We start from the raw sequence: 20097 nt of genomic DNA on the forward strand, positions 1-20097 counted from the left end.
CTGGAGAGGGTCCAAAGAAGGGCCACTCGCCTGATTAGAGGCCTTCAGGGAAGGCCCTATGAGGAAAGGCTAAGGGACCTTAACCTCTTCAGCCTCTCCAAGAGAAGGCTGAGAGAGGACCTTGCGGCGGCATACAAATTCATAAGGGGAATGCAACATGAAGTAGGCAACTATCTGTTCATCAGGGCACCACCTGGAATGACAAGGGACAATGGCCATAAGCTACTAGAGAGAAGGTTTAGGCTGGACATTAGGAGAAAGTTCTTCACAGTCAGGGCTGCCAGAATCTGGAATGGGCTTCCAAGGGAGATGGTGCTCACCCCATCCTTGGGGGTCTTCAAGAGGAGAATGGACAGATGGCTGGGATCACATGACCCCAGGGTTGGCGACTCTTTTCTTGCCTGCCAGGGGCAGGGGATCGGACTAGATGGCTCACTGAGGTCCCTTCCAACTCTGCGAATCTATGAAAACAGTCACTGCTTGCAGACAGAACATCTGGCTCCGATAAAGACAGCTCACTCCTACACGCTGCATAGCTTTTAAGTTGTGCTTCCCCATCAGTGCCTCTGACCGCTGCAGCCAACTCTGCTAATTGGCTAGGACTCCAAACAAGAAAGAGAAAAAGAGACTTGCAGATTTAGGGAACAAACAGAGATAGGGAAGTAGAAGCAAAGTCTGTAAAATGAGACCCCATCACCCCCTCAAACTAGCTGCACTATCCTTTGTCACCATCTCAGATTATACCTTCTTTTGCACTGCACCATGCTTTCCAGTGCAGATACCTTTGCCCAGCCTCCTGTCTGCTCAGTTTAACTCTTCCTCTGCAGGCAACTCAGCTCCATTTACAGCCAGGCTGACAATAAGCTTATGATTTCTCAAGCAGCTCAGCATCCACTCACTCATCGCATTAGTATCCAGTTGGGGTACTGTATGTAGACTCAACAGGCCCTGAAATCCTCGGTTGCAATTCAGAATACTACTATCCAAGAATGCTTCAAAATAAAGCCTTAGTACAATCTATTGCAGGCAGCTGGGCAAGTACGTGAGCATCACTAATAAATACCAGACACCTCTGACTGGACTCAGACACCTCTGGACTCTGACTGGACTCAGACTATCACCAACTGCTGAAATACATGCTAACAGACCTAACAGATATTGTTTCAGCCAGCACATGGGCAGAGAAAAAGAAATCATTTGGAGAAAAGTAGGTTAAGGAGTTTTGGGAAAGAAAGGAATGAGACAAGAGGAGGCGGTAACCTCAGAGCGCTACCACATCTTGCACACTTTCACATACATGACTTCCATGAAGCTCAAGCAGAAGGGAGGAGCCAGACGTCAATCCCGGAGAACGGGCTAAAACATGGTCAGAAGGAAAAACTTGTAGTTTTGAGCATGAGGTTAAGGGCCCCAAAAAAACAACTTTGTGCAGTTCATGTCCGTGCCTGGTCAGCTCAGTTATTTGTCTTGCTGGTAAACTCAAGTCCCATCACCTGCACTGCAGCACATTTTTGAGCATGCCTTTAAGACTTTATGAACTCACATGGGCCTGGGCTCTCTCTAGAGCCCTGCTACCAAGTTTAGATCAAGAGAGACACCGCTACGCTTTGAGAGACAACTTTGAGAAGAGCACCTTCCACAACCACAGAGAAGAACCCTCTTTGCTCTGCAAAGGTGCTTGCCAGGTGCCAAGAACAACTGACTCTTGCTGGCAAACTACTTGCCTTTTTTTTTTTTTCCAGGGGGAGGGTAGCTTTCTCTACAGCTTGGCCAACTCTGCTTTTATAAGAAGATTCCCTTTAGGCTTGTAATGGAACCTGAGAGAGCAGGGCTGGAGGGGAGCTCCAGGGCTCATCTAGTTCAACCCCCTGCCTGAGGCAGGATCATCCCTTTTCCAATCATCCCATACAAGCCAAAATCTGAACTCTACATCATATGTCTGTCAACTTTGACACAGCAGAGACATGACCCCCTAACCTGCTGCAGGTAAACTGGGGCAACCTGCTTCTACAAAGTGCCCTGTCCTGCTTCTGCAAAATGAACTACCAAAGCCGAATGCCCACAGCACAGCCTTTCCCCACCTCAGGAAAGCATTGGCTAGGGAGACCCCACAGCCCAGGCCAAGCGGGGAGCCATGGCCAAATGACTGGCCAGTTGAGCAACCCGAGTACCAAAGTGACTGGACGCCATGAGGCGCCGGACTGCCCGGTGCAGCAAGGAAAAGGAGGGAGCCAGCAGCTCTGCTCCCGAGGGCTCAGCCTGCAGCCGTCCCATGCAAGACTTGGAACAGCCCTCTCCTCCTCCACGGCCCTTGCTGACAGCCCCCTTCTCCTTGCGGCTGGCGGGCCACGCTCCCGCTCCCAACCTCTCCCGGAGGCACTGCCAGAGCCTCGGCAAGGGCAGCCCCGCCGTACCCGGAGGCAGCCTGGCGGCAAGGGCGGGAGGGCGGAGAAGGCCCCCTGGCAAGGCCGGCAGGCGGGCGGAGGAGGCCCCGCGCCGCAGGGCAGGGGTTTGTCACGGGCCCCGCAGGCAGCCGCGAAAGCGCCGTCTACCGCCGAGACTCGCAGGTCCCGCGTGGGGCGCTCCCGCTCCACAGCCCGGGCGGCGAAGGCGACTGCAGGGCTCCGAGGGGATCGCCCGGCGGCGCGGCGCGGCTCCCACCCAGCAGCGCCCGCACCCATCGCGCCCTGAAAGGATGTGCTCGCTCGCTACCTGGCTGCGCTCCGGGAGCCCGAGCTGGGCATCCTGCAGGGCGCGGACGGCGGACACCCGCCGCCGCAATCCAGACCCAGCTTCTCTCCGCTCCGCTCAACCACAAAGCCCCGCAGCCGCCGCCTTTTCACCCGCCCCCGACCGTGGCATCCCCGCTCCAGCCGGAGCCGCCCCCGCGCCAGCAGCCGGCCGAGATTGCACTGGGGGGGGGGGGGCGCACGGGCGGCTGGGAGTTGTGGTGCGCTCGGGTCTGAGACCCACGCCGCCAGCCTCAGCGCCCCCTGCCCGAGGACTACAACTCCCGTCGGCCCCCGGGGGCGCGCAGGGGCTGCTGGGCCTTGCTGTCCGCGGGCCTTTGTGCTGCTTCAAGCTCGGCGGAGGTGTGGGCAAGCTGGGACTCGCGTCCCATAGTGCACCGCGCAGCCGGACGGCTGTCCAGGGATGCGCTGCGGGGACTCAGCGGCGGTGTCTGCGGCTGAAGCGCTGCGCTCCTCAGCGATGACCCCGCGGGGCTGCAGCGCGTCTGGCCCCGGCCCTGGCCCGCTCTCCTCGCGACCGGGGCTGGCCGCGCTGCGGCTGGGGACTTGCCCGGCCTCACTCGCGGTGGCAGCACGAGTCCGAGCCGGTCCTATTCCTGGCCCCGTGTTGAGAGCGGATCTCCCCGGGAGTAGAGGCCGAGTCACGAGTTAGCCCCGCTCTCGGGCGAGACTTTCTCTCAACGTCCCGTTACTCGCCTCGGCGCCACGGCCAGCGCCGGCCCGGGCAGGAGGCGGGGCGAGGCGGGGTGGGGGCGCTGGCAAAGCCCCAGGGGCAGCCCCCGGCGGAGGCGCTCGGGGCGAGCGGGGGGGAGCAGCAGCAGCAATTAACGCGGCCGCCGCCGGAGCTGACCCGAGACCGGGGCCCCAGCCTGGGGCTGTGGGGCAGCCCCTTCGGGTCCCCGACCCTCCTGCCTCCGGCGCCGGCAGCAAGGGAGGACTTCAGCCCCGCGGGGACCTGCCCTGAGACGGGCCGAGGGGCCCCTGGTGCGGGCGAGACGGGCGCGGCCCGGGGGCGCTGCTGCATCCCCTGCCCCGGCCGCAGCACCGGAGTGCCCCCCAGGACATCGAGCTGGCCGCTGCCGCTGGGTGACGCGCGACGGCCGGCGGGGGCGGCACGACGGGCAGGGAGCGAGCGCCGCTGCAAGGGTTGCGCCCACGTGACCAGCGACGCGCGGGGCATCCTGGGAGTTGTATTTCAACCCCCGGCTCCCACATGCCCCCGGTCGTTGCTCCACGAAGACCAGAGCTCAGGGGCGCGGCCGCGGCAATGACAAGCGGGGCCTGTTGTCCCAGGGGCAAGGCGGCGGGGGTGTACTACAACTCCCAGAATGCACCGGGGCGTCGGCGGCTGCGGCTGCGGCGGGCGGTGAGTGCGGGTGCGCCCGGCAGAGCCGTGCGGGGGTGCGGCCCGGGCCCGGGGCCGGGGCCGGTCCCCGTCCCCGGGGCAGGCCGAGTCAAGCGCGCCGTTCCCTGTCCGTGCGCAGCTGTGGAGCGGCCCGAGGACGGAGCCGGGAGCTCGGGCCCGCGAGGAGCCCTGGCCGCAGGACGGTGCTGAGCTGAGCGGCAGCGGGCGCTCGTCGCCCGCCAGCGCCTGCACTGATCGTTGTCCCCGAGCTCGGGCCGCTACCCCGCGCACGTGCGGCGACGGCCCTTGGCGGCGGCCGTGCTCAACCTTTGGGCCCTGCAGGCTGGATGGGCAGGGCCCGGCGTGGCCGCGGCTCGGACCCACCGCCAGGCCCAGCCCAGCGGGTGCGGAGGGGAGCGGCATGTGGCCCGGTCCCGCCGTGCGGGGAGGCGGGCAGGCGAGGCCTGGCCCCGCAGGGCTTGGGGACTTGGCACCGGGGAAGGTGGCAGCGCTAATTGGCACTGCTCCCCCACTGCCAGCCTTCCCGGCCCGTGGGGAGCCCTGTTGGCTGGACACCCTGGTTCCTCGGGCAGCATTGGGCCTGTGGGCCAGGGTGGAGCAGCCTGCTTTAGCATGTTCGTGTGGACATGCAGACACTTACCACCACAGGACAGGTACCTGTTTTAAGCACAGATATGGCCTCCTTCCTCTTTTGTGACCTTAAAAGTTATGTATCTTGCTTAGACCTTAGTGAAAGATTCTCCTCAGGGAGTTTCTCCCTTCATTTGTACCTAGCCAATTTTATTTACCATGAATCAGGAGTTAAAATCCATTTGAGGAGTGTTTTGGGCTTTCCCTTGAATTATAGTCAGAAGAGGCCTCTTCTGAACTGCTGTATGCTGAAGATGAATCTTAAGTGATTGTGGGTAGCTGTCCAGGATGTGCTAGCCCTCATCTTCCATTGGGTATATTCACCATCTTGGCTTTGGATATCTTCAGTAAAATGCCATATGAAATGTTTTCCTTTGGTACAGGGTTGTCCCCCTAAAGTCAGATGTGCTGTGTATGGCATTTATGAAGGCTATTTGAAAAGCCAAGTGAGTTCAGTCAGCTGGTGCTGCTTTACCCACTGCTTGGTTGAAGCAGTTGTAGGATTTTAGTAAATTGAAGGTGCTTTTGTATCACAGGAAATAAAGATCAACATCTCAACATCCAACAAGAGCATCAGAGAAGCAGAAGTCTTACTGGGTGACTCATTCTGGCTCCTATTGGAACCACAGCAAAAAAAACTGCAAGATACAGTCTTGGTCTGGATGGTACATTTCACTGTGTAGACAGTTATACTAGGTAAGATCCTACTTTCATTGAGGTCAATACAGCTGTGATTTTTGCCTTTGTAGGAGGGATAGTGGTCTGATGTTGGGGAAATATTAGTCATGTTGGTGATGTTCATCTCTGCTGTGTGGAGTTTGCTCCAGGGTCCAGTACAATCTTGAAAGGCATCAGTCAGTGGTATCTCACAAGACCTGTTCAGTTATGAGGGGGAAGACATGAGGGGATATGAAGGCAATGAGCCAGGAGAGGCAGGATTTAAAGTAGGTGCTCGTTAAGCACCGAGAAAGCAAACAAACTGTGACTGGCTGGGAACCTGATCTACAGAGGGGTGCCCAGAAGGCAGGTGCTCCCTTGTGCTTTGGAGCTTAATGTTTGTTTGACCTTGGGGAAGTCACCTAACCCTGCTTAGTGCAGCAGGGATATTGTGAGGCTTAAGGGAAGGTGCATTGGAGGCCCTTAGGAAGGTACTGTGGAAATTCCAGCTGGGAGTGTTTAATACCTGTTCTGAAGAAGCTGCTTCCTGAAAGAGGTCAGAGTTGATGGAGCAGAGGGTGTGAATAGGACTCTGGGGAGGAGTCAATCATGGAAGCAGGCTGGGCTGCTGCTGTGCAGCTGTGGAATGGACAGAAGGGTGGAGCATGCCTCACAAAAGGAAGCTGTTGCCCTCACCCAGCCCGAGGACGTAGCTGCAGCTGGAGTTTTGTTGCTGCCTTTGGCCTTTTTTACTTTAACAGAACTTCTTAAATCCCACTCCAACTCTATAATGTGAGAGAGATGTCTGGGGCAGTTGTTCTGCTTCTCATGGAGCTAGTAAGAAACGGATCGGAGTATAAAGACCTAAGAGCAAGTTGCTGAGTTGATTGGTGAGGGTGTCTCAATCTTCTTGGTCATGAAACATGATATTTGCTGCTGCTCCTTCTGTGTTACAGCCACGGTTCAGACTTCTGATAGACACGTTTGTTCATGGGCTGTACTTTGTTTATTGATGTACAGCAACACTGTCATGGTCAAAGCCATCTAGAGGGACAGTGAGAAAAGTGATTACAGGTAATTTTGATGCCCATGCATAAATTTTGTCTGTGGCATTTTGGGATGCAGTGATTTTGAGACTGGGCCAGCATTTTGAGTGCCAACAACCTGTCTGTCTGCAGCATATTCATAAAGCAGCAGTTGCCAGAGTTTTGGATTGTGCTTTTGTTTCCAGATCTAGACCTTCCTGGGCTTTGAATGTTTGTCAGGGATGGGGAGGGAGCAGGGGAGCTGAGTTATTCTGGTCTCTGGCCTCATAATTCAGTGTTGTGCCCTTTTCTCTTGCTTGCATATTTTCTTTTTCTTTTTTTTTTTTTAATTCTGAGGTGTCTATTTCAGTGTATTAATATGTGCAGAGAGTGTTTTGATTGTCCCTTATTTCTAATGCTAATACTACTTGTAGGAAGTTTCTTATTAGATTGCACCATCCAGAATCCTTCATAGGAAGGTGGATGCAGTTGTATCTGGGAAACCCAGAGGAAAGGAAGTAAAGGGCAGTGGATTGTTAAGATGAAAACCTTGGGGTTTGATGGACAAAAAATTAAATGCATCTTGTGAACAGTTTCCCACAGGCACGAAATGTGCAATCAAATACTTCCAAGGTTGTCACAGATTAAATCTGATCTATTGACCTGTGTAAAGTCTTCAAACTTTGTGGGGCTTACTGAGAGAATTCTTAGCCTTGGAGAAAAAATCTTTGGACACTTTCTAAGAGGAGAAACAAGCCAAAGCTCATAAAACCTTATTAGACTTTGCATGTAACTTCTCCAATAATTATCTGGCTCTACTAAACTTTTCATACTAGCCAAGGACCTGTGGTAGCACTGGCTCCTGCAATCACGTGAATAGGAGACATGTTTTTAGTTGTTCTGTGGTTGTGAAGAAAAGCTTGAAAAATATCATCTGAACACATCCAAAGATTCAAGAAAGACTAATTTGTTTACCTTTTAAATCTCGTGTTTTTAAAGCATGCTCATGGCTCTTAGGAACTGTGTTGAGGATATATGAGCACTGGGATTGGCAATCCTGCTCCTGCTTGCTGTTTGGTAAGCCATGTGCCAGTTGTAGTTGATCTGTGTGTCAAGCCATATGTCTGCATTTCAGTGTCAAGTGTCTCTGTTGTACTTTTCCACTTCTTCAGCTCTAACTGAAGAGATCCGATCATGCTGTGACTTTTTAACTCTAGTCCTTGACACCTAGATAGTATGACATTAGCAGCATTAAAAATAAGAAGGTAGGTGGAGTTACTTTCTGTAGGTAGAATTACTGTGTGTAGCTCAGGTATTGCAAGAAAATCAGACTCCCATCTTTTATTTAAAAAAAAAAAAAAAAGAAGAGATCAATCTCTTCTACCTGTGATATTGACACTTGCATTCACATAGGTTGCAAGAGACATGCTTCCCTACTGGGAAATCTACAAGAGAGTTGTGCCAGTTGGTCACCAGGTTATCAGCAGGGGAAAAAACAGAGTCACTGTTGACGGATGGAATCATGAACTTTCAGTTAATGTCTGGCATTCCTACTGAATCAACAGGAAAAGAGTTTTCTCCTGGAAGCCAGATAGAAAAGGCATTATCTCACCTGCCTTCAAATAGCAAGTGTATGCACTAGTACTGTTACAGGGATAGATTTGGTGAGTCTCTCTAGCTTCTCATAGCATCAGTGTCTTGGGATCCCTGAAATGTGAGCTGTGAATGCTCATGTAGTTTGCAGTTACCCTCATCTTCAGTAGAGAAGCAGGGGCTGAGATTATGTGTAGTCTTACACCACGCTTCCTTTTCTGCTAAGTCTCCAGCCTACATGGACTACATGTCACAGTGTATAGGTCTCCATTTGTAGCCAACCCATGAAGACCACATGTCCCAGGTTTGTTTCAAGCAGCTGGAGACTAGCTAGCCTTTTATGTAATTTCCCATCTTGATCCAAGCAGCTGCTTTGTGTTAGTTGCACTCCCACCCATGTTACAAAGCATAGTACATAGTTTGGTCTTCAAGCTGTAGATCATCAGGGGTTCTGCAAAGAGATTGGGGATTATCGCAGAGTAGGTTGGGAGGGGATGCAGAGCCATTTCTGAATTGGGTCACCTGGCTCCATATCAGTTTTACAGATTGGGTAGGGGTTCTGCAGCAGCAGAAGTGCTATGAAAGTGCCGTACTGGTGAACAAATTAAGAGGCTGTGACTTGGATGATTACACAGTCCGGTGGGTGGCAAATTGGCTAGAGTGGTGGTGGATGGGTCGGTATTGACCTGGAAGGACGTGGGCAGTGGGGTCCCACAGGGCTTGGTCCGTGGACTGATACTCTTCAATGTATTCATCAGTGACTTGGACGAGGGAGTGAAGTGTACTCTGTCCAAGTTTGCAGATGACACAAAACTGTGGGAAGAAGTGGACACACAGGAGGGCAGGGAACAACTACAGACAGACCTGGACAGGTTGGACAAATGGGCAGAAAACAATAGAATACGATTTAACAAGGAGAAATGCAAAGTGCTGCACCTAGGGAGGAAAAGTGTCCAGCACACCTACTGCCTAGGAAATGACCTACTCGGCAGCAGACTCCAAGATGAACATGAGTCATCAGTGTGATGAGAAGTCATTGGCAAAGCTAACTGCACTTTATCAGGCATCAGCGGGTGCATGACAAACAGAACCAAGGAAATGATACTTCCCCTCTATTGGGTACTAGTCAGACCACAGTTGGAATACTGCATCCAGTTTTGGGTGCCACACTTTAAGAGGGATGTGGATAACCTGGATAGGGTCCATAGAAGGGCCACTCATATGGTTAAGGGCTTGCAGGCCAAGCCCTACGAGGAGAGACTAGGGCACCTGGACCTCTGCCTCTCAGTCTTCTCTTGCGGAGGCTGAAATCTTGTGGCTGCCTATAAATTCATCATGGGGACACAGAAGGGAATTGGTGAGACTCTACTTACCAAGGCGCCCCTGAGGGTTACAAGAAATAATGGCCATAAGCTAGCAGAGAGCAGATTTAGACTGAACATTAGGAAGAACTTCTTCAGTTAGAGTGGCCAAATTCTGGAATGGGCTCCCAACGGAGGTGGTGCTCTCCCCTGCCCTGGGGGTCTTCAAGAGGAGGTTAGATAGGCATCTGGCTGGGGTCATTTGAACCCAGCATACTTTCCTGCCTATGCAGGGGGGGGTCGGACTCAATGATCTATTGAGGTCCCTTCTGACCCTAACATCTAAGGGTTCCATGACTTTAGGAAGTTTGAAAACCACTGTTACCGAGGAAGCTTGGGACTGTCTGCTTCCTTACCAGGCTCCTGGAACGCTGCAAGAGTGCTCCTTAGCTGGGTGAAATTTAAGTGCCTATGTTATAAGGCTTGGCCTGCTAGTTCAGTTTATCAGCATTTGATGATGAAAATGAATGCTTTGCTTCTTGCAGCAACAGCATGTCAAGGAGAAGGCCACCAGAAGTAGGGCAGCTATCTTATCCTTCCATCTCCAGCAGAAGGATGCCTATGAGGCTATGAACAAGGCTCAGTCCTTCAAGGAGATCCTGACTACAGAGATGCCAACTTCCTCCTGATTGTTCATAAATTTGTATAATTTAAAGCCAAAATAAACCTTTAGATCATCTGGTCCTGTGTATAAGACAAGCTAGAGCATATCAAGTGTATACCTCTGTTAAGACCAATAATTTGTTTTTGGCTTAAACTTTGTTTGTAGGGTTTGGGGGAGGGTGGTCTTCAAGGCCCAGTTTCTGGAGTAAAGTGATTTGGTTAAAATCTTAATGCCTGGCTGTGCTGACAAGTGCTTCTTAGTGAAGACACACCATATGCCAGGAGAAAGACTTTTGACTGAAACTTAGTTAAGAGAAGTAGTTAGCTGCATTACTCTGAAGTCAGGGTAGATATGCACCTTTATAGACTAACTAAACAGGATATATAAGAGAGAGCATAAGCTTTCATAAGCCCAAGTTCACTTTTTCAGATGCAAAGCCAGCAGAAGCCTTGTCCTGCTGCTGTAACTGTGTCCAGACTAGAGGTTTTACTGTTAGAGCTATGCTGGATAAAGAGCATGAGCTTTTTGCATTGTGAGCTGATGTAGCATGATAGCAAAACTCTGTAATACAGACCACACCTGAGATATGCTTCACGTCTGGAACAGCTCACGGGCTGAATAGATGAGACAAAGTAGGAGAATGGAAGAAAAAAACATGACGACATTTTCTACACCATTGGGGGGGGGGGTGGAAATTATACTTACAGCTAGTTTACATACAGATTTTGCATCAGTATACTTTTTATACACAGTTAAATAACTTTATACTCTTAAACCTGTCTATCTTAGACCAGTATAATTTATTCCTTTTCCCATATGGAAATAGCTAGGCCAGTAAGAGCTCCTTCATACTAATACAACTGCATCTACCCTGGGGAGGGGTGGAAGGTGGCACCATTTTTGCATGTAGACAAAGACTCTGTGTACTGCTGCTTACAAGAGGGCCCATCAAAGAAGTATCACCGTCTGCAGTGAGGCTATCATACAGCTTTTCTGAGGTGCAGCTTTAGATGGTTTTGAGCGATTGCTGGGAATTTTCCTCTCACCAGTAATGAAAGCAGGAGCAAACCTTGTTAAAGAGGCTGAAGCTGAGTAGTTAAGATTAAGTTGAATTTTGCACTTAAAGCAGGGACTGAACTACCTTGCTCTGTATAAAGAACACACCCTCCTTGAAATTGGAGTGCTTGTTCCAACTACAGATGGATTGTCTGAGAATTTACAAATTAATCCAGTGATATAAAATAATCAAAGTTTGGCCTTTGAAGAACATTGCACAATCCATGGCGGGTTCCCCCTCCCCCCCTCCTGCAATTTTTCTCCTTCACTTCAAAGCAGGGAGTGGGATTCTGCTGTTTTGTCCCAATGAGGTGCTTAAAATCTCAGAGCATGTTTTAACCAGTGGTAAATGTGGTCTGTCTTTGGATGAGCTTGCAGCTCAGCTGTGTTCTACACTGGATTAGCTGCATCTATCATCAGCAATGGTCTTTTTTCAGCATAGAAAAGAGCACCCTTTCTGCAGGCCCCCCGTGTCCGTTCTTGTCTTCTCTGCAGAGCGGACATGCCTGATGGATGATGATTCGGATGTGCAGAGGCCAACTTAGCTCACAAGCTGCCATCAGATGGTAATGGCTTCTGGTCTCTGAAGCAAGCCGACAAACCCATGTCCTTGAGATGAAGGACTGGGCTGTCATCCTTTTGAGCTGTTCCAGGCTCTTATGTTATTTATTATAGTCTTATTTATTGGAGCTCCCAACCCACTTTCTGTTCAGATTTAACAGATCCCCTCCCCTACCCCAACTGAGCCAGTCATGCAATGTCCAGCTGGCAGCACTATTCACTGGTTCCCTAAGAGCCAGTTGCCCCCAGAATAGCTTCTTTTGTGCTGCATCTCCAGACCACTGCTTGCAGAGCTGACTTTGTGTGAAGGCATTTGAGGATCTCTGTCCCCGGCAGCTCTCTCTCTTTGATATGGTTTATCTGGCTAATGGCCGTCAGGAACCAAAAATAGCCCTGTCTAGTGGTAGCTCACCTGCCCCCTCCAGGCCTTCTCACCAGCAGCAGAGCACAGAGGTTTTCTTGGTCCCAGACCCGAGTGATGGTGATACCTCGTGAGGGGTTTTCAGCTCCCACTGATGTCCAAATAAGCTGGAGATGTGCCCCTTTGTTCCTGACTGAACTCATGCACTGTCAGTGAAGAGACTGGTTGTTTAGGTGTTATGGGGAGGAACGGGGAGACACACATATCATGTGGCTTGTGATAGGATTTCAGTGAATGCATGTGCTGTCCCCATGGGGTTTCTCTGTGAATTGAGTCAGAAAGCCCCCTATGAAGGGTTCTGACCTGGCCCTGGGCCCACCAGGTAAGTGTCAGAGATACTTTTTACCTTGCTGTATGTGTTGCTTCTTAGAGACTGTTGCCTAGTGAATCCCAGACTGGATCCCCAGTGAGGTTTCATACCACATAAGCCACCAGTACAGCTGACCCTGGCTGGCCTGCACCTGTGGTTTGGTGTGAAAGTGGCAGAGGGGATGTGTGACAAGTCATCACTCTGGGCCACCCTTAATGTGGCCCACACACCTGTCTCTGGGACAACTGCCTGCTTACTTGCTTGCCATGCCTTGATCTTAATTGATTAATTAGTATTAATTAGCAGGAGGCTGCCCCTAATACTGCCCCCCCCCAAGGGGGCACTATCTGCGGCTCTGTTTCCTCCCCTACACCACAGTCCACACCTCGCCGATGGAATCACCGTTATCTCACTCCTATCACTCCCTTGGCCCTTCCCATCCTCCCTGGGCCCTCCTTCCTTTTAATGCATGCTCCCTCTGGCGCTAGGGCTCCCTCCGTCCCTCTCTCGCTCTCTGCCCTCTTCTCTAGGGCCCTATCTACAATGCTGCCCCCCTCCTGGGGCTTTCTGTGCCCAACTTAGGGGGCCGCATCATTGGGAAGCCCATCAGGGGCTCCCAGTGCCCACACTTGGGCTTCCTAATAATGCTGCCCCCTACCTGAGGCTCACGGTGCCCAACTTGGGCTTCTCTATAATACGGCCCCCTTTCTGGGGCTCGCCGTGCCCAACTTGGGCTTCCCAATAATGTGGGCCCCCCCTATCAGGGGCTCCCAGTGCCCCCACTTGGGCTCCTCAATAAGGCTGCCCCCTATCTGAGGCTCACGGTGCCCAACTTGGGCTTCCCAATAACGCGGCCCTCTTTCTGGGGCTCCCAGTGCCCACACTTGGGTTTTCCAATAATGTTGCCCCCTTTCTGGGGCTCTCCGTGCCCAACTTGGGCTTCTCAATCATGCCGCCCCCTTCTGGGGCTCACCACACCCGCACGGGGCTTCTCAGTAGCACTCCCCTCTCGGGGGCTCGCTACGCCTGCGCTAGGGCTTCTCAAACACCCCTCTCTGGGGCTGGGGTCTATGCCCTTGTGCTGCGCCTGCTGGCACTGGGGTCCTCGCACTCCATTGTGAGTCCCCTATGAGGCCTCCTCCATCCCCTTATAGCCTCACCCAAACCACCAGTTTTAACAAACAGCAAACACAAATTTGAGCCTCCTGGCTATAACAACATTGCTCAACTCAGGTCAAGCTGTACCTGCAGTTCTCGCTGCTTGTCACATCATTACTCCAGGAGCTCCTGGCTGCTAGCAGGAACTGCCCCTGGCCTCAGCTCCTTGGGTTTATAAAGGGAGCCAGGCCCGGCACCTTCCGGTCAGCTGGCCTTCATTGGTTGCCCTGGCAACCCACAGCTGGGCTCCTTAATCACTGCTAGGGCTCCCTCCCTAGCAGTTTTCCCCTCTTCAGGAACAGGGCACCACTGTGCTCTGTGACAGGATGGAACAATATGCTTTCCTCCTTGGTAGTGCAGGGCATAAGAGTGAGTAGGGGAGCTGCCTGGGCAATACTTGGTCTGGGAAGACATGGATGGCTTCATGATCTACTATCACTGTATCCAAGCCTGGACCCTGGGCCCCCTTCTAGGCATGGGAGTAGAGAGAGTACAGCTTGCCATTTAGTCCTTATTCTCCCTGTAAAGTTGGCCAACAGAGCTGCTACCTGGGATAGCAGTTGGTGAGGTGGGATCCTGTCGCTGGGAACCCAGCAGCTTGGGAGAACCTAGTCCAGTGCTGGGGCAGAATGGTCAGATGGGCAGAATGCTCCTACAGTCCATTCAGCTGCCTGGAATAAAGAGCTGCTCTAATACGCTTCAGTTTCCACAGAGGCAGAGTGGATCTCAGCTTGGTTCCTCAGGTATATGGACCCCAGCAACTGTGCTTTGCCAGTGCCCCTTCAGACCCATAGTGCCAATGGAGGTGCACAGCAGCAATTGTCTGTGGGAACCCAGAGACCCTCAATTCAAACTCGTGGTATACCTGTGGAATGGGTCCGGGTGACTGGCAGAGATGGTGGGGCAGGATTAGTCTGTGCAGTGTTAGTGGATGGAAGCTAGGCTCTGGCCAGCCACTAATCTACAAGGGTCCTGTGAGGTGACACCAGAAGGAGGTCTCCTTTTGTGCCTGGTCCCTTCAGCACCCTCCCGGAAGGAATCCCAATTAAGGGGATGAGCCTTGGCCTTCTCTGTTGATGTACAACACTGACCTTCAGGCTTGGTAGAGGTCCTGTCAGCTCTTATTTTTATCACAGCTCTTAAATCCTTCTTTCTCTTCTGTTCCCTAATTCTGTGCGATACCCTCTGAGTGAGGCCAAGGATAACAGTCCATTGATCACGTCCTCCTGCATTTGGTGAAAGTCTGTTCACAACCTCTGCTCCCACGCCCGCTGCACAGCTAATTCAGCAGGAGCCCATGCAGCCTTGGCTGCCTGTCGCACCCTTTCCTGTCCATCTCTGCAGAAATGGGCATTGCCCTGAAAACTGTCCTCAGGAAAGGGTACTGCTACCCACTGCCAGCAAGGGTGCAGTGCTGAGCTGTGAGATCTGTCAGTGAAAAGTACTTCCCAAGGGGGATGGGCCTCATAGTGAGGTCCTGCACATAAGGGCTGGGGCTATGTTTGTGGAAGAAACCCACCAGGGAATGAGTGGGTTGCCAAGTTTAAGGCCCTGTCCTGCACGTGCAAAAGACTAACTCCCAGTCCCTTTGAATTCCACAGGAGTTTAGCATCAGCACTACCAAGACTTGCCCCTTCTGGGTGAAGAGACAATTCCTTTAATAGTTTCACACTAACACAACAAAAACCCTCCTATGGTTTACAGAGTAACAACCTGGGAAGAATCTGAGCTTCCCTCATTCTGATTTCACAGGACAGTCCTGATTCCAGTGGGGTTAACATTACCTGCCCAAAGTGACCTGAGATATCCATAGGGAGATGCTCCCTGCTGAGCTGTAGCACCAGGGTACTGTGATGTTGCATAGCAATGGCTCAGCAATTGTGGCACTGTGAAGTGGTGGTACCGGTCCACTGAGAGCCAGGTAGTTTGACCCTTCCTTAGGGTATGGTGTGGAAGTCTGGCAGGCATGAAAAGGCTGCTTCTTCCTTGCAGACCCAGCAGTGTCCAGTGAGCAAGATCCAGTGTGCATGGATGGCACCAAAAACAGTGGAGTGGACTGTCATTGTCCTGACCTGCCAGCACAAGGACAGTGTCTGTGCATTCCAGAAAGGCAAGTACTGTGCCTCATGTGATGGGACACCCTGTTAATGGGGAGGCATTAGGGATGGGGGCTGGTTCCTAACTGTCATTGCTGTTTGCAAATCTGTGGATGCATTTGAGGCTAGTGAGGAACAAACAGCGCTGGCCAGAGGCATATTTCTCTACAGGTTTCCTACAGCCCTACAGAGCTCCTCAAGCCTGACCTTCTGCTAACACCAGCTCTGACACTGCCCCTCAGTCCTGACCTGCAGCCCCTGTAATCTAGCCCTGTTCCCAAGATTACTTCACTGCACCTCTGCCCCTTTCCTCTCTGATGTTCTCAGGGCTGTAGGTTAGGTGTGGGTCTAGGTGGGACCGGTGTTGGTGTTGGAGCTCATGCTCTAATACCCTCCCCAACTTCTTAGGAGTCATTTGCAGCTGAGAACAGCCAGGAGCACTGCAGCCCTCCGGTTTCTGTCTCCTAGAGCTCCACCTCTCTGAGCGGTAATAGCAGGCATGTAGGCCTGTGGCTGGTCCACAAGGGAGCTCTGCTGTCTCTGAAGCTCTTTATGGCAGCAGAGCTGAGGAAGCCAGGCCCAGCTGTGACAGGGAGGAATGAAGTTCTGAGGGACCTTTACTTTCTGCAGAACCAATGCAGATACTGTCTCACAACTCCCAGCCCGTTGTCTGGTGCGTTCATGGCCACATCATGCCTTTCACACCCAGGAAGCTTCCCCATATCTTCCCTCTCACCTCCCTCCTGTTAGGAGGGCTGAGTCTGGCTTTCTCAGGAGATGCCTGTACACCTTCAGCTGGTCAGAGGAAGTGGCTAGAGAGCGGCAGGAGGCATTGCCCACCACAGAGGCTGCTGCCAAGGGCTTGGGTTGAACTCTAGGAGCATGTCAAAGCATCAGGCTGGCTCTTCCTGCTCTTTTCACTTTCCATTATCTTCTCCACTTTCCAGAGCACAATGTTTATGCTCTCTGATGCTCTATGGTATCATGCTGCAATCTGGACTAGAGGAGGGGACCCAGTGCTTTGGGCAGGGATGCAGGGCTAGCTGGCATTCTGCCCAGGAGAGCATGGTGATGGCCCCTGGGGCCTTTTCCTCATGTTTACCTGAGGCTGCAGAGTCAAAGTGCCTGAAGCAGCAGAAACAGGCTAGAGGACTTGTGCTGCAGCCTGATGGGGAATTGATGAGAGGCCAGGAGAGGTCAAAGCCTGGCAGAGAGGGTGCTGAGTGCACAGGTGGATTCCAGCCAAGGAGAAGTAGCAAATGGCTGCGGGGGAAGAAGGCTGAAGTGGCAATTTTCCTCCAGCTTGTCCCATCCTCTCTGATCCACTCTCCTGCCCTCTCCAAACTTCCAGGCTATCCTTGCCAGGGCTTGAGCCCTGGACATGTGAGCAGGGGTCTGATTCCTGCCAGCAGGGCAAGAAACTTCATATACCTCCTGAGATTAAACCTCAGTCCCTGGCATGCTGCAGAGCCCCAAACGAAGGAGTTTTATGGTGCTGCCAGGGCTGGGATGCTGAGAATCCCCATGAGCAATCAGGGCTAAGCCTGGCACTGGTGGAGTTAGGCCCAGCTGTCTGAGTAGGACCAGTTTTTGATTAAAACTTGGACTAAAGCTTTGGATTGTACATAATTTTGGGCATCCAGCCTGTCTGGGGCCCAGTTGCTAGGCAAAATGGGACCATGTTTGAACTCTGGCAGGGAGCACTGGTGCCTTACCCCATGTGGAAGATCCAGGTGTAACAGGCAGAGCTTGGGTTCATTCCATGAACAAGACCTGCTTGCCTGGGAGCTGTTCTCCATGAATGGGAGCCAAGCTGCCTTGTGGGAGCAAGATGCTTGCTCCCTGTGATGCAGAAATCAGCCATGCCAACTTGGGTCCTGCTCAGTGCCACCTTCACCAGGGAGCTGAATCTAGCTTCTGGTGGCCTGTAAACAACCATTGGCTCTTTAGCTGAAAGGTCAGGCCCCAGAGCCAACCTTAACTAGACACAGGCTCGTGCCTGGCTGCGCTCAGGTACTGGCAGGGGTAAATGGGTCTTGGCATTAGAGATGCACCCAGGCACACAGGGATGAGTCGCTGTGGATGCCAGAATATCCAGCAGCCCTGGCCCTGATTGTGACTGACCTGTGCAGCACAGGGAGAGGACAATGCTTAGGGCATCTCCCTGCCCAAACCTCCCACACACAGAGGTTTTTCCCTTCCTCTATCTGTGGAGACATTGCAGGCTGTATGTGACATCCCTTTGCAGCAAGAGGTTCCTTCAGCTTATACTGGGGTTCAGTCTCACCCTGAACCCCAAAGGGGTCCATGTTGCTGTTGCCTCACATTGCTCTCTTGCCTGGCCTGGGCTCTCCACACTAACCAAACAATCCTGCCTCTCGTTTGCTAGAGCTGGAGATCCGCCAGAGGAGGGGTGCCCTGGGCCCCCGCACCATCCTACTCACTGTTGAGGACCCCACGGCACATGTGGGCAGCGGCGGAGCCACCCTCAATGCCCTGCTGGTGGCAGCTGAGCACCTGAGTGCCAGAGCAGGCTACACAGTGAGTAGGTGCCATAGGACAGGCTCTGGGGGCTGCCCCAAGGCCTTGTGGCAACATCGTAGCAGTGCTCATACAGGGCATCTGCTGTGGACCTCCTGGATGGGCTGGCCATCTGCCCTTGCTTATGTGGTTCTGGCTCTGAGGTTAAGGGTCATGCCACACCCCATCAGCCCTCTCTCATGCCTGGCTCAGCTAGTTGGTGCCTTGGGACTGGTGGCAAGGTGGCCACCCATGGATTTGGCATCTGCCTTTCTGAGGGAGAGGTGAGGATGAGTTCAGTGCTGTTGTGACATCCCTAGAGATTCCCACCCCCTCACCCCCCCCATCAGGTACGTGGCACAAGGCACTATAATTTATGAGCGCAGTACACTCCCAAAGCCTACTTGAAATTTCTCCTGGCAGAGTCTGAGCTGTGGTGGAGGGTCCAAGGAGAGAGTTGTAGGGGGATACAGAGACTTGTGGGATGTGGCCCTAGGCTAGTTGATCTCATTCTCAGAATATCTTCAGTGCAGTGTTGCCCTTTTCCTCTGATTCTCCCCCTTCGTGACTCCTGTCTGCTTTCACTGTGCTATGATGGGGAATGGGGGAGGCCGCACTGGTTCTTGGGAAGAAATGAGGTGCTGGGTGAGCCTGGCAGTCCATCATGGTTCTCTCTGCTATCTCTGTGCTCAAGTTTTGGCAACACCCAGCAGTGACCGCTTAGTGCCTCTGCAGAGAAGGCAGTGCCTCTGCCACATGCCTTCCCTGCCTGGTGCAGGCCCCTAGCCCCTGGCTTCTGCAGCTGGGTGGCCTCGTGGCAAAGACAGCAGGTTCCAAGGCCTGGAAGGCAGGGTGCCCTCAGCCCAAAGCTGAGGCATTTATGTGAGGTGCAGGAGTTGCCGACTAGTGACTGGTGACGAAACTGCTTGAAGCTGGTGCAACCTGTCCTGGGCAAATAGCACTTGCTGTCCCATGGGTCAAGTTTGCTGCAGCCTGTGCTCAGGCCAGCATCAGGGCTAGCTTCCAAGATCATCCACCTCCACTGACTGACTCCCTTTGTGCACTTCCAGGTTGTCACCTCTGATGTCCTTCAGGAGGCCTGGATTCTCATCCTGCACATGGTGAGCGCTGCCTAGGGCTGGTGGGGAAGAGAGGCAGGGGTCAGGCCTGCCATGGTAGTGGGTGCAGTGCTTGCTGTCTTGTCACTGAAGCTTGCATCAGCTTCTAAATGTGGGCACAAACACCAAGCCGATATTGGGGTATAGGAGCAGTGCCATCCATCTGAGACCTCCCCATACGCAGGTCCCACTCTTGCCCCCACCTGGTGTCTCATTCCTCTCTCTCCCATGGGGCAAACCAGATGATCTTACACCATCAGGCTCCTGGCAAGAAGCTCAGCCCTCTTGGCACTGAGTAAGGGATGCCCAGTTCTAAAGAGAAGAGCTAGAGGGCAAGTCCCTTGCTCTGAATGTGTCTGCACTGGGGGCCATGGACACCATGGTTAAGGGCCACTACACAACAAGTGTCTAGTTGCAGGCAGGCCCTACAGTGGGGAGTGAATCCCAGGGAGACTCAGTTCAGCATCTCCCCACCCCCCATCAGCTCTCTTCCATCAAAAAATTACAGCCTATTCATGCAAGGCCTTGTGCCAGCCTGGCAGGGGAGCTGTCTTGCTCTGGGGCTAAAATCAAGTGCCCTTTACCCTGTGCCTCCTAAAGCTGCAGAGCTGTTCAGGGATGGCCTGGTGCCAATCCCATCTACTCCCAGCCACTTGCCTGCCCCAAGCCTTGGCTTTGCTACAGAGGCTGGGGTCTGACTGGCTGCAGCCCAGCTATGCAGTACTAACTCCTGAGCATGCAGGCCAGGACTGGATCCCTGTGGCTAGGAAATGGGGCTGGGGGCCAGGCCAGCTGCTCAGAGGATTGATGGGTCCAGCAGTTTGAGTGTCAGCACATTTAACTAAAGCTGACAGCTCTCTGGCTGGAGTCA

At 52.9% G+C, this 20097-nt stretch overlaps 2 protein-coding genes across 8 annotated transcripts in view; one reads left to right on the plus strand and one right to left on the minus strand.

Moving 5' to 3' along the window:
• The window catches only part of ST3GAL2 (ST3 beta-galactoside alpha-2,3-sialyltransferase 2), a 103293-nt gene extending 100431 nt beyond the window's left edge, over window positions 1-2862 (minus strand). For both annotated transcript variants that reach the window (XM_006272772.4, XM_019489002.2), the window contains exon 1: window positions 2713-2862. The gene's annotated coding sequence lies outside the window, so the exon portion shown is untranslated. The remainder of the gene's footprint in view (window positions 1-2712) is intronic.
• Window positions 2863-3605: 743 nt separating this feature from the next.
• Window positions 3606-20097, plus strand: part of FCSK (fucose kinase) — a 42114-nt gene continuing 25622 nt past the window's right edge. Inside the window, exons 1-5 of one of the 6 annotated variants that reach the window (XM_014609156.3) lie at window positions 3606-4116; window positions 5283-5442; window positions 15485-15602; window positions 17978-18129; window positions 19179-19229. In XM_014609156.3, the coding sequence (XP_014464642.2) occupies window positions 15524-15602; window positions 17978-18129; window positions 19179-19229 (282 nt within the window). In that variant the 5' untranslated portion in view covers window positions 3606-4116; window positions 5283-5442; window positions 15485-15523. The other 5 variants (XM_019489006.2, XM_059713650.1, XM_014609158.3 and 2 more) reach the window with 5 other exon arrangements.

Source organism: Alligator mississippiensis, chromosome 10 (genome assembly GCF_030867095.1).
Source record: "Alligator mississippiensis isolate rAllMis1 chromosome 10, rAllMis1, whole genome shotgun sequence".
NCBI classification, from domain to species: domain Eukaryota; kingdom Metazoa; phylum Chordata; order Crocodylia; family Alligatoridae; genus Alligator; species Alligator mississippiensis.